The sequence below is a fragment of the Hipposideros armiger genome, unplaced genomic scaffold (genome assembly GCF_001890085.2).
Source record: "Hipposideros armiger isolate ML-2016 unplaced genomic scaffold, ASM189008v1 scaffold_753, whole genome shotgun sequence".
Taxonomy (NCBI): Eukaryota; Metazoa; Chordata; class Mammalia; order Chiroptera; family Hipposideridae; genus Hipposideros; species Hipposideros armiger.
The window spans coordinates 848,616-862,250 of NW_017732103.1; the positions used below are offsets into that span (position 1 = coordinate 848,616).

General features: G+C 44.9%; 1 protein-coding gene across 7 annotated transcripts in view; it reads left to right on the top strand.

The window, feature by feature from the left end:
• PDE10A (phosphodiesterase 10A) overlaps window positions 1-13,635 on the top strand; it is a 546,077-nt gene that overhangs the window by 433,622 nt on the left and 98,820 nt on the right. For all 7 annotated transcript variants that reach the window (XM_019628183.1, XM_019628184.1, XM_019628187.1 and 4 more), the window contains one exon: window positions 7,449-7,477. In XM_019628183.1, the coding sequence (XP_019483728.1) occupies window positions 7,449-7,477 (29 nt within the window). The remainder of the gene's footprint in view (window positions 1-7,448; window positions 7,478-13,635) is intronic.

A 13,635-nucleotide genomic window follows, 5' to 3' on the forward strand; every position in this document is an offset into this window, starting at 1 on the left:
TGACTGGCATATCTGGTGACATATGAGATGTATCAGTGACAAGGGAGACTAGGTTGCACATGGGGCGGGGCCGGCATGTTGGCCCCAAGGTGATGCACGTAGGCGCCTGTTGGGGTGCTCTTGCCTTATATTGATGGTCAAGGGGCAGGTTCAGCCGCGCTGGGCTGCATCCTCAAGGACAGCCGTGGGGGAGTGCCGCCGTTTCTCTGCACGTGTGTGCGAGACCAAAAACAGCTAGTGGACTTCAGCACCACTGTTGCTTATTGCCTAATATTTAGTTTAAAGGTTTATTTACGCTTTTTGCTCATGTATAGCATAGAAAAATATAATGACTATTAGTAGAGTTTGGGTCATTTTCTTGATTTGTGCTGGCCACCAGCAGTTTTACAAAAACGAATGTCAACACACTTGTTCCAACCTAAATGATGACACGTGGAAAAGTTGTTCAATGCCGAGTATTTCAGCACCACTTGTTTGTTGCCCAATATCCACAGAAAAGATCTCTAGTGACGATTATGTGCTGATTTCAGACAAATCTGATGAAAATGAGGACTCTTGCCACATCTATAGATTTGTTCATTGTAAGGCGTGAGTACAATTCTGCAGCTGTTAATTCAGTCTTTATTCCTGCAGCTGGGTCGTTCACCAGTCATTCTAGCAGGGAGCTTGCTGACCCTTGGGGGAGCTCTCACTGCATTTCCTGCAGCAGGCGCTCTGCAGTGCTCGGTGGTACGCTGTGGTACCCGCCACACAGTGCTACAGTGCTCTTTCCGTGTGTGTGTGTGTGTGTGTGTGTGTGTGTGTCTAGTCAACACTAGACAATACCTTACCCTGAAACCAGCGGTTTTGACATTTCTGGTTTGAAAAGTTATGACAAACAATATTGGGGCTTTTAAAGAGTGCACGATGTATACAGTTAAAATATGCAGTTCCTTTTTCTTTATAGACTGAGCGGCTGGTCTCAAGATCACCTTGCAGCTTAACGAATACCACAGTCCTACTTGGACTTGTTCTGTTGCATAAGACGGGATAAGGTCGAGAGGTAAAGCCAACAGGGTGACGTTCTATCGTAGTTTTGTTTCTTATTTCCAGTCTCACCCTGTTTCTTTGGAGTTGATGCCTACCTTCTGTGAGCCAGAGAGTCGTCTGATAGGCCTGTTTCATCCTTTTCAGCATTTTTAGACATAGATAGTACAGCTGTAGGTGGAGAAAATGAGCTTACTAATCTTCGCTTTCGAAAGCCAATGATTTATCCTTAAATATAAGAACATATACTATAAGTAAATGTATTTTAGGATAAGATAATTAAAGTATTACATGTAAATAGTAATAGTTTTAGACAAGGTGTACTTTTTATCTTTCTGTGTAGGTGCAAAGGAAACTTGGCACTTCCAGGTAACTCTGTCCTGGGTGGTAATGCGCTCGCAGGCGCCGTAGCAGGCTTAACAGAACAGACAATAAAAGCGCTGTGGGAGTGGTGAGAGCAGTGCTAATCCCTGGAAGCTCACATGCTGTATCCTGAACCTACGACTTTCAAATAGGTTAGAGAATATTAGAATACTAAGGTGCACCCCACGAACTGTGATGCTATCAGGTAGCCTCTGAACGAAACAGGCAGATGGCATCTTAGTGCCTTTTCCCTCTGAAGCCGCTGACGTGGCCGCTGCCATCCTTGCTGGGTGATGGCTGTTTTCAGGCTGAAGCCCTCAGGTTCCAGGCTGGCTCCCGCCACCAGCTAGGGCCTGGGGCATCCTTGTGTGTGGCTCCCTTGAAGCCAAGGAATTGAAGTCCTTTTCAGCCTGACCTGGCTGAGACGTTTAGTCAGTATCTGGCACATGTTAGATGTTTGATAAATAGTTGTGGATTGAATTGTTATCAGAAGATAGATGTCTGTCTCTCGACAAGCTGCACAGCTGGGCCAGAAAGCCGGGATGGTTGGAGGAGACTGAGTGGAGCCCTGCCAGCTCCCGAGAGAGTGAGGTATACATGAAGGACAGCTAGTTGATGAATGTGGGGGGAAGTAAGAATTCCCACGGTGAGAAGACAGCCCTGCTCCCTTTGGGAATGTTGGAGTCATTGTGTGTCCCCCACCCCCTCCCGAAGGGCACAGCGGGTGGTGGACGTGAGGATGGGGGAGCAGTGACTACTCCCCAGTGCGGGGCGAGTCCTCTGTCTTCTGCTGTGTCTCTTCCCTCTGGACATCTGCTGTCGATGTGTGACTTCATGGACTCCTCCTTTCCTGCAGAATGAGCACTGAAAGCTAGGAACATGTCCATGGAAGATTAGTGCAAAGGACCATATGTTCAACTTCAGGGAAATGGCCAATCAATTTAAAAAGTAGAAATTGTTCAAAACACATTCCCTGAACATAGAGTAATAAAGCTGGAAATTTTCAACATGGTTCCTACTGGAGTTTCGAATTGAGATCCTATAAAAATTACAGCTTAGAATTTGGAATGCAAAAAGTACTTTTAAAACTTAAATTTATATTATAGGCATTTATTCTGATGTCTTCTTTATTAAGTTAATCAGAGCTTTTCATTTTATTCTTTATTTTACATGTCACATTAAAATGCCTATCCTAATAACTTTAAATGCAGTGTTATTAATATCAGACTCCAGCTTTTTTCTGAATAGCAGTGTCACAGAAGAACTTTTGAAACACTGCCCGTGTAAAGCAAGTGGCGGTAGTGTCCTCACAGGAGAGCTACCACTTCCTTTCTCAGAGAGCCCACAGTCAAGGGTTCGGGGGTTTCCTGCTAACAGCTCCTTGACATCAAGCAGTGAAATCCTGTCACCCACAAATTCCTGCCTGACTCTGCTTACGGAGACCTGCATTCTCCTGGCGTTTCATCTCATGGATTTTTCAGATGGAGTTTTTTGTGCTTTTTTAATTGTTTGACTTGGTATTTTTTGTGCTGACTGGTTTTGTTTATATGATTTCTCTTTTGTCATATCGATGGGGCTGCTTTTCTGGTTCTGAGTATAGCAGTGACGTGCATTCTTTTTCTCTGTCGAGCTGCCAGGACACCCTGGTTCCACCTCAGAGTGCAGGGTTTGCTCTCCAGGTCTTGACGGAGCCAGGCAAAGCCAGGGGCCTTACGCAGCCCGCAGGGCCTGGTCGCCCCGCCAAGTGCTGGCAGGCGTGCACAGGGCAGGCTGCATCAGTGGGCGGCGTGTGGGAGGACCCAGGAGGAGCAGCAAGGGACCCAGGGACGCTGCTGGGCTTCCCACAGATGCGGGAGGCCGCACTTCCTTGTCCCCCGCATGACAGGCGCTTCACCCTCCTTACCTGTGTAGGCGCTATGCCGGCGTCTGTCTGGGAACAGCAGGGAAGCGACCCAAACGTATAAGTTGCAGTGTATTGCAGTTTATTGTGATTGTGACAATTTATAGAGACGTGAAGAGAGCACATAATCTCATCACCCAAAGATGCTAGCACACACATTTACATCTGTGTAAAATATGGATGAACACACAATTTTTTAACTTCAGACTTGTGAGATGACGTACTGTGGAAAAAATAACATAATTGCAACCAATTTGTCTGTGTGTGTGTGTAATTAATAAAATGTGTGTGTGTTTATATGCACATATAGATTAAATACATATTCTTTTAGCTAATGTTAACTCATAGTGGTTCTGATTTTCACTTACTTTTAATTTAACCAAATCCTGTTAAATTATAAATACAAACATTCATCATCATTTTTAGCACCTGCATTTTTGGGTCATGTTGTATCTATATTTTTTATTGTAAGCCTTCTCAAATCCTTTTATAAGAAGGTATTAAAAATCAACAAAGTATAAAAATACTAAAGGATTATAAGAATCAACCCAAATCTTTTTCACCTCTTTCTTTAATGCTTGATTTTAAATGTATCTTCTTTAGATCACCTGTAACTAAGAAATGTATTTTGTTTACTCTAAGGTTTTCCTCTTCATAGTTTGCTTTACTTTTGTCTATAGTTTTTATGGATGAAATTTTAAGAAAATGTAATAATTCCTTATTGATTGTCAAATATATGAGTTTTAGTGTAATTTTCCCCTTGATTTCTGGGATCTTACTTCAGAATAAAGAAGAATAAAGCAGTCACAGAACTTTTTAAAATCAGCCCTCATAATATAAATTCCTTTAAGTTCTAGTTATAAATTTGGATCCATCCCTGAAACCCTACTTCATATAAAAGAAATACCCAAAGTGATCACAAGAAGAAAACTACAAATATGTGCACAGCTGTATATATTTATAAATTTTTCAAAATTAAGTACTTGCTATGAAAGGCATACTTAGTAGGAAATCCTCAAGGAGATTTGTGTGTGTGTGTGTGTGTGTGTGTGTGTGTGTATGTGAACTATTCTTCCTAAAACTTTTTAAAAAATATTAAAATGATGTTTAGGTTGAAGATGGTTTCTCCTTTTTTAATCAATTTCTCTTTAATAAGCATCGATATTCCATAATAATAGCTGAATTTAAAAAATTTTTCTTTTTTATTCATCCCATTAGAATGTAAGCTTCCTGAAAGCAAAGATAAGTGCCGGGCAGGTAATGGATTTATAGTAGGTACTTGTTGAATAAACAAATGTTTCCAGAACCCCATGCCACTTACAGCTAGTGTCTGCTGTTGTGAACATTTGTGTTGGTAATTAGATGCTCATGAATGATACAAAATCTGGTATCCATGGCAATTTCCTTCTTCACTGTGCTCCCTACCCTTTCATTTTAAAGCAAGCTTCATTGCTGAGCCATGTGAAATGCCCACAGTTGGGTCATGAGTGCGTGTGGGGGGGTGTCCAGACACCCTGGGCCCTGGAGTCTTAGAAGGAGACACTGTCCATTAGGGGTTCTTCACCTGGAGCCCTGCATGGTCTGCGAGGAGTCAGGAACTGCATCTCTGTTACTTTGAACACGTCTTTGTGGAAAGACATCGGTTTTACTGTCTGATTATATTGTTAGAATATTGTTTGACTGCAGACTTACGAGGCGGCAAAGAAGTCACCTTTCCCACAAGAGACTGCGGTCTGGGCTACAAACCCTCGTTCATGGTCTCAGCCACTGGACATCCGCCTCTGGACTCTTCAATACGCTTACATTTTCCTTGGACAAGGGCGTTCCACTACATGAGAATTCCACATGTAGGAAGCAGGGTTGCTTTCTCCAGGCAGATTTCACTGTGCTCACTCATCTCAGCTAAAACACCGTGTTCCCCCAATTTAGCGTACTTGACATTCATTTAACAAAAAATTGTGTGACCTCTATGTTGGAGGAAGAGATAGAGGATGCACTTCTAAATCAGTGCATAAATGTGGTGAAAAATCCGGAAATCAGCTGTAGGTAAAAATTTTCTTTCAAGTACTTTAATCTGCCCATAAAGAAAAAATAAAGCTGGTTTTTATAAACACATACCAGGAGAGTATCTTATGCACACTGAAGTTTGAGGAACAATAAGCGAAACTAAAAGGAAAAGCAAAAGGAACATTTATTTACAGATGTCTGGACATTCTAACTCTTCTTCCCTTGACCTGCCTTTCACGTCTTAGTGATGGTGGCTGGGGGGGTGGAAAGTTCCAGAAAGTTCCAGCTTGCCACCTCCATTCAGTCCTAGTAGCAAGCCCGCTCATGCAGCTGCTGCTGTTCATATGCGCCTTTTAATCCACCTTGACTTTTCACCTATGCTCATTGAATGTATTAGGTAAAAACTTTAAAATGTTAAAAACATATAAGCCTTTTTCACTTTAGAACCTGTTAATAAAATTTGTTGTAATGATTAAATTAAATGGTGTCATCTTCAGAGAGGTTTAAGAGGATCAGGGGTTAGGAGTTGAAGAGTAAATGAAATATTTCTATGATGTGACTTCAGTGTAGACAATAAAATAAATGTTTTGCCTATAACATGCTTATTAGGAATATCAGATGCAATAATCAAACCATTATAGAATAATTATAAGAAAATTGTATAAGCAAGCGTGCATTAATAAAAGAATACAAAGCATAGGTTCTATTTATTGAACACCCACTATTGAGCACCTACTGTCCCAACCTGGTAATTTTTAAAAGGTTTCCAGGTAAAGTCAGTGTGCAACTGGTGTTGACATATAGTTTAGTTTCTGAAGCATCTGAGGGACATGACTGATAGAATATTTTTGGAAGACAAACTGGATGGTTGTGTGTGTGTGCACGCATGTGTGTATCATGTGTGCACTTCTGTGTGCATGTGCGTGTGTGTGCGCGCATGTGTGTCATGTGTGCACTTCTATGTGCATGCTTGTGCATGTGTGTGTGCGTGCATGTGTGTGTATAAAGCTATGATTGCTGGGGCATGTGTGGGATTTAGGGACCAGCTTGGAAGCTACTGGTTGGTATGTGATTTGGGACTAAACTTCGTGTTATTTGTGAAAATGACTGGTAAGCAATTAAGTTGGGGAAATTAGAGAACCAGGAACCAGCAGACCTCAGTGGTTTAGTTAATAAAACTATTAAAAGAGAAAGAAGAACAACAGCTCTGTGTGAACGTGAGGGACGTGTTGTTGTCAGATGAATTAGGCTGTGCTTTGGAGCAGCTCCGAAGCACGAGATGTTTGGCTTGTGACGTGAGCACTGGTGCTGGGGTCTGATTGCTGCACGAGACACAGGTAGCAACGGCATTGAATTAAAGGCTGCTTCCCTGTGACGGGTCAGGAGAGGCCCAGTTTCTGTTCCCCTTCCTCTGAAAGGGCCTCATAAATCCAATTTCTCTGGGTCAGAACCAATGGCATGGGCATGGGACACCCAGAACCAGTGGACCTCACGTGGAACCTTGGCCGCTTTGTCTCTCGCACCCTGTTGGTCACACAAGTATATTCTGGCTGTGCCATGTCTCCACAGGGGACAGCCCTTCAGAGGGTTTCCTCAGACCGGGTGTGACCCACCAGTCTCACTTTATCTCTGACCTGAGCTGACAAGCAGCCCCAGCTCCTGGGCCCACTCCACACAGTTGCATTGCTAGTGGGTGTGTGTCATGCTTGGCCAGGGTGCCACACAGGGACGTGTGTTATTCCAGCAGATACGAAACGCTGGAATGAACCCTCACAGCACAATTCATGGTCACTTGAGATGCGTGTGGGTTGTGTCATGCGAGGACTGCAGATCTCACAGACTTTCCGAGGTGTGTGTGTTTGAACAAACCGCGGTGCAGCCAGATTTGCGGGCACTCCCACTTGGGAAGCTCTTGAGAGGCGGTCTTGAAATGACTATCAAGTTGTGTTATTTTATTTTCCTCCCAAAGGAATATGGACGTCTAGCTCTAAACTTGTTTTAACTTTTATCTTACAGATTTTAAAAACCAGATTCTTAGATTTCATTTCCTGAGAGGAAGCATCGAAAAAGAGCCTCCTAGTTTATTGTTCTCTGATCCCCAACCTACTCCAGGTTTCTAACTGTGTCTTTCCCTTCCTTCTCCCCTCCCCAGATGAAGCGGCTCCTAAGGAAGTCAGCAGGGTAAGTGATGTGACTGTCATTCCCCCCCCCCCCCCCCCCCCCCCCCCCCCGCCACTGTGCAGGAGCCGAGTCTTTCCATGTACTGTCTCAGTGCCGACACGTCAGCGTTAGGAAAGTATGACAAAACGGGGAGCCCACTCGAAGTGCCCCTGTCAGCATGGGACCCGGTCCCTAGGGAGAGAGACTGCAGATCAGAGGCCTGAAGACGGAGCGCAGCCAGCACAGGCGCTTCGCCTGCACGCGCTGATGGTGGTTTCTGAATCGGTCGATGACATAAAAAATTGAGAGACTGCATATTAAGATTGGATTTCTAGCTCCTCTTAGGAAACTAAGATAAGGTAACAGACACAGCGCCCCACATGGCAATGGCTTGCTTTGATCCCCCCCCCCGGGGGCTGACACGTGTGCTGCCTGGTGGGCTCCTGCCTTTGAGTTCAGGCACCTGCTCGGTGGGAGAGCGCAAGGTGGCTCCTCATGTTGGGAGATGTGCGATTCCTCAGTCCTTTCAGAAATAGTAAGCGAACGGGTTTCCTGTCTGAGAGAAATGCTCAGGGTTAACTGAAAAGACGTGGCAGACTTAAAAGCTTATGGGAAACAAGTGCTGAAAGCACTCAGCACATTGGGTTTAATCCTATGGGCTTCTAATTAACGACAGTGAAAAACTATCTTAATTATATGTCCTGCATACAGATAAAGGTCTAACTGGGGGGTAAATATTGACAATAATCAGTCTGATTTGCACCAGCTTTATCATAAAGCGTGACCTGGGGCGCTGGTAGTGTGACCACGTCCACTGATCCGTTCCTTTAGTTCTGACAGTCCGAGGAAAGGAATCTGAAATGAGCAGAGCGTTTGCCGCACAGCGGCCGGAGTTCCCTCTGTCCTTCCCAGCCGAGCAGACTCCTGAGGTGTCTGTGAGTCTCGGGGTTTTACTGGGTCCCTTCACTGCTGACTCCCCATATACAGAGCTCACAGTTAGAGTTCCCAGGTCGGCCTGCTTCGAGGTGTGTCGAGGGGTGGAGGGTCGGCCTGGGCATTTTGCAGCTGCTGGGAGCAGCAGTAGAGGCTTAAAAGTGATGCTTGAGGCTAGGAGGAGGGTCCTCAGAAGTGAACTTGGGCAGTCCTGACCCTGGGTATCGGTGTTGGCAAAGTTGCAGTCTCAGGGCACCGAAGGGGTGCCACATGGCTATAAGTCGGGGCAGGAAGGGGTGCCACTTGGCCGAAAGTCGTGGCGGGAAGAAAGAAACGCAGCTTCCTCACTGATGTTCCCTTGACAAAGCCTGAAGAGCTGCCGTGCACAGGGAATGCCCTGATGGCCTGGACGGCATTGGTTTTGGAGGCAGTAGGTAAAGGGTTCCCCCGAAGAGGTGGTTCCGACCCATCCGTGTGATTCCTTACGTCCTGTCCTGTTGACTGCAAAGATTGGACGTGGGTTCTGACACGTTGCTTATGTCCGTAATTAACTCTCCCCAGTTGCTGGAGCTCTCCTGCACCTCATGTCCTCGCGTACAAAGATTCTGGTGCCATAGTGTCATAACTGACTGCATTTGCAGGCCACTGCTTCAAAGGCAAAGCAGGTTCTAGAAATTATATAGACAAAGTACAGACTTTTTACCAAATCCATTCCTACATATTTTAGTTTTGCAAAGCAACGTCGCCAAACTTGGCGGATCTGATGATGACATGGCCACCCAGGAGAGAGGCAGGCAGTCATACCACCTGTAAGGTGGTTGGAAATGATGATAAATCTACACTTAGTGGCTTCTCTTTGCTGTTAATTTATGTTAATTTTATGCCACATTTGGAGAGCATTCATCTCTACCTGAGAAATACTAAATATATGAGTTGACAGCCTACAATAGTATTAGTTGCCAGGATATTTTGAAGTTTTTTTCTGAACGTACCACGTAGATCAATGCTGATTTGATGGATACTCAGAATTTGCTTTATGAAATGGCATACCATTGTTTTAAATTTTAAAAGTTAAGGTTTAGAAATACTAAGTGCAATTGTTTGGGAGGGGTAGCTGGCCACAGGGCTTCTGTTTGAGCACATCTGTGGTCAAAAAGTGTGTTCTTAGGCCCCCGGCAGTGCTGAGCCATGTGAGAGACTTTCTCGCTTACAGCCAAACACCTGTCCTTCATTGTCATGCGTCAGTATGGTTGAGACTGTGGCAACTCAGGAGGCCCTCCCCTTCCTCCAGGTGAGAGCTCTTTGAGTAGAGGGATGGTGTTCTGTCTTCCCCAGTGAAAGACACACACACACACACACATGCACGCATGCACACACAGCAGGCAGGGGTAAGTACCATGGTAAATGCAGAGAAGAATAAAGCAGAACAAAGGGATAGACAGTGATGGTGGATTGGGAGTGGGCCGACCAGCTCCCTGTACAAATACCGTAGTCCCGGGAGGGTTACTTGCTAAGTTGACATTGGAGCGGGGATGTGAAGGGACTAGAGAATCAGCGAGAGGAAGAGACAGCGAGTGCAAGGCCCTGTGGCAGGCCCATGTGGCTGGAGCCCAGTCAGCAGCGGGAAGTGTGGGGGAATGCGGTTGCCATAGAATAGGGGTGTTTATGGTCTCACAGCCCGCTGTGTAGGCTTCCGGTGGGGCGCTGAAAGCACTTGGTAGCCATTGGGTAAACGGAGTGGGAAAGTGCCTTGTGGGGAGAACCAGTCTGGCTGCCGAACTGAGAGCACACACAGGGAGGTGACGATGGAGACAGTGGACCTGGTGGGCGTCCAGGAAGTGTGGGCAGCGGACAGTGATGGCCAAGAGTGGGGTGTCGTGCAGGGGAAGTGTGGTCAGAGGAGGGAGCACTGGCGGGCTCTGCTCGGGGCTTGACTGATATGCGAGGAGAGAGGAATCGCGGATGACGCCACGGTTTGGGTCTGAGAACCTGGAAGAATAAAGTTTCTCTTTACAGGTATTATGACGACAAGGAGGAATGGGGTTGAGTGAGGTTGGGAAATCAGTAAGCTAGTTTTGAACTTGTTAAATTTGAGTTATCAGACACCAAATTGGAGATATTTAGAAAGCAAGTGAATATACTGTCGAGCTAAGAGTGAAGTTCCTAGCTCAATATGTATATTTGGGGGTCTGTAGCACAGTCAGTATTTGATACCGTGGGACTGCATGATGTGACTTAGGAAGTTTATCTGTGGAGAAAAAAGGTCTGCGCCCTAAACTCTGGACACTCCAGTGGTTTAGTGGAGAGGATGTGGAAAAGTTAGCCAAGGAGATTAAGAAAGAGAGAAGTTGGCAGAGTTGGGGGAAAAGCGAGAAAACTTCTGTCAACAGACTTTGTTTTATAATTTTAACTGTGATATTACAGATTTATTTAAGGTTAATTTTATCTGACTGTGACCCATCCCAACCTTTGAGCAAGTCTCAGTCTTTTGTCCTCTAACCTATTACGTATTCCTCTGTTTTGAAGCCACAAATTGGAGCAATGCATCTAAGTTGTTTTCCTGGGCCCCCATTTCAATAATGTATCACCAGGGAGGTAAGTGAGGACAGACCTAAGGGAGTGAAGAAGTGAACTCCGCTGAGCACTAGGGTAAGAGCATTCTGGGGGGGGGGGTGCACAGCAAGTGCAAAGGCCCCGAGGCAGGAGTGTGCCCGGCGAGGAGGCCATCGGGCTAGCAGTGAATGAGGGAAGGGGAGGCTGGGGCAGGGGAGACCTGGGGGATGCAGTGTCAGTGTCAGTCATCTCTGCCTCATTTCTTTTCATCTCATCAGCACAATTCATCCTTTCTTTTATTATTACTAGTTGTGTTGTTAAAGTGGTTCCAGCTTATAAATCACAAAGATTATTTTATAAAAAACTAGAAAGGGAGAGAAAAATATCATGACAAGAATCATGTTTGGATACCAAGTAGCAGCATATGCCAAATACTAGCCAGGTCTAGAATTTTGGGGTACTGCCTTTGCTTCTCATAATGCTGTACATATGTTCCTTTACATTATGAGTTTTTTTGTATAACTTGCTTTTTAAATTTCTGAATATTAATAAAAATCTGTCATTTGCTCTTGGAATTCATTATTTTTACTGGTTTCTCTGGAAATGTTTCAACTGCTGTGAATTTAGGCTGGCATGTGATGAGCTTTCTCAAATGCCTGTCTTTGGGATGTTTTTTGCTTATTTCTTGGTGCAGTGGTCCTATCCTATTTGTTTTGTTCTCTTCAAAGTCCGTGTCTTTTATCTTCTCCTATCCTTTTCCTCTTCATTCTAGAAGGAACACCTAGATTTTCTCTCTGTTTATGGACAGGTGCTTCTGCAGCCTGGGTCTGCTTTGTGTTCTCTATAATTCTAATTCATGGTGGCTCCTTTACATTAAAGTTACTCCTGTAATTTGGTGCTTTCTCTTCATTTTAGTCTTTCTCATGATGTCATTGATAATTTCTTATTGCTAGTTTAAGCTTTCTTTATAGAGTCTAATGTTATTTGGTTCAAGTCATACTGCTTTGTAATAGTCAGACGTTTCGGTTGCAAGATGGATGTTTGAATACGGACACACGCTAACAACTGGATTTTAGGACCTCAATCGGCCTAATGGGAAGTTGAGGAAGAGAGCTCATTTTCCTTCTAACTGTTTGCTCCAAATGCAGATTATGAGAGCAATGCTCAGTTTTACATAGAAGGGAAAAAGTTTATATAAAATTGAGCATGTGCTGTTCTTTGAGGAATATTTTGGTAATTTCACACAAAGAATTTTCTCCTTGCTATTCAAGCCCTTTGTATTTATTTGTGTTATCTTCCTTCTTTCTTCTTTGCAACTTGAAATTTCTTTGGCTCACCATTTTTATTGAAGAGTGTTGGGCCCTGCGGGGTTAGGTGGTAGGATTTCCTTAATCCACATCTGCTCTAAAGATTGAGGGAGGGACAATTCAAACCCACCTTCTCTCAGAAAGAGTGGAGGCTGTGAAAGACACCCCCCAACCAGGCGGGTGGCAAAAGCAACTGCGTGGCGGCTGGAAGTGAAACTTGACTATCTTGGAGGATGTTACCATGTGGAGGGCCACCGAGTGTGTCCTGTAGAATTCCCAGTTTCTGGATGAATCTGTTTGACAAATAGCAGGGCATTATTACCTTAAAGGAGTGAGGGACTTGGGAGGTAAGAGTGCCTGAGCCTGAAGCCGCTGAGCAGGTAAGCACAGTGTGGCCGTGAGGGTTTCCTGTGAGTAGAGCTTTCGTAGAGCCGACGGCGGCCATCTCAGAGAAAGCACTGCCAGTCCAGGGTCCTGAGTGTGTCCATGTCTCAGTGGTTTTATGGGACTCGTCTCTGTTCGATGTGAGCTGCTGTTGCCATCGGCTGCACTACTTGCTATTGCTTGGTAGTGGGGCTTGATGAGGCTCCCGTACGTGGCAGGTGTTCTAGACTTTTCCTCCCCCGTGATCATCCGCCCTCACCTGTCTCCTTCCTTCTTGAAGTACAACCACGTCTGCACTGACGCGCACGCAGGCTTCCCCACGGGAGCCCCTCAGTTTGTTGGTCGCTGTGTGGGAGTCTCTGCAGCACGCCTGCTTCCTTGCTTGGGCTGAGAGCACCGTGCTGATTTCCCAGCAGAGCAGCCCCGCGGCTGTGCTTTCCGTGCCACTCCCTCCGCCCGTTTCCAGGGCGACTCCATTCAGTTAAAATCATGCCCACTTGGCGTTTTTAAAACAGCAGAACTATGTTTCTGAAGCATCACCTTGACTCTGTCAGTAATATCAGTTAGGAATATTTCCTTCTAGTCTTTTCTTTACATGTGCACATTTACATAGCAATAATTACAGGGCAGATACTGTTTTTATGTCTGCCTTTTTTTACTTTGTACTTGCCACAAATATTTCATGATGTTCTGTAGTCTGATATTATCTTTAATAACTGAAAATATCCTGTTGAGTTTCTGTGTGATACTTTTTTACTTTCTATTATTGGATCTTTAGATTTTCTGATTTTTCCTAGACTGATTATGTGTATAGCAGCTTTATTCTTGGGAGGTGTTTTCTGAGTAAATGCCATTACTTAGATGGGAGCATTTGCAGGAGGCAGGTCACGGTGGGGGCACGAGGACGCTCTGTCGGAAGCTCGGTTTGTATGAGCAAAGTCTGTGATAGTAGGTTTCTAAACAGAGACGGTAAGTGGTTGGTGGATGAGTCCGGAGGTTAGC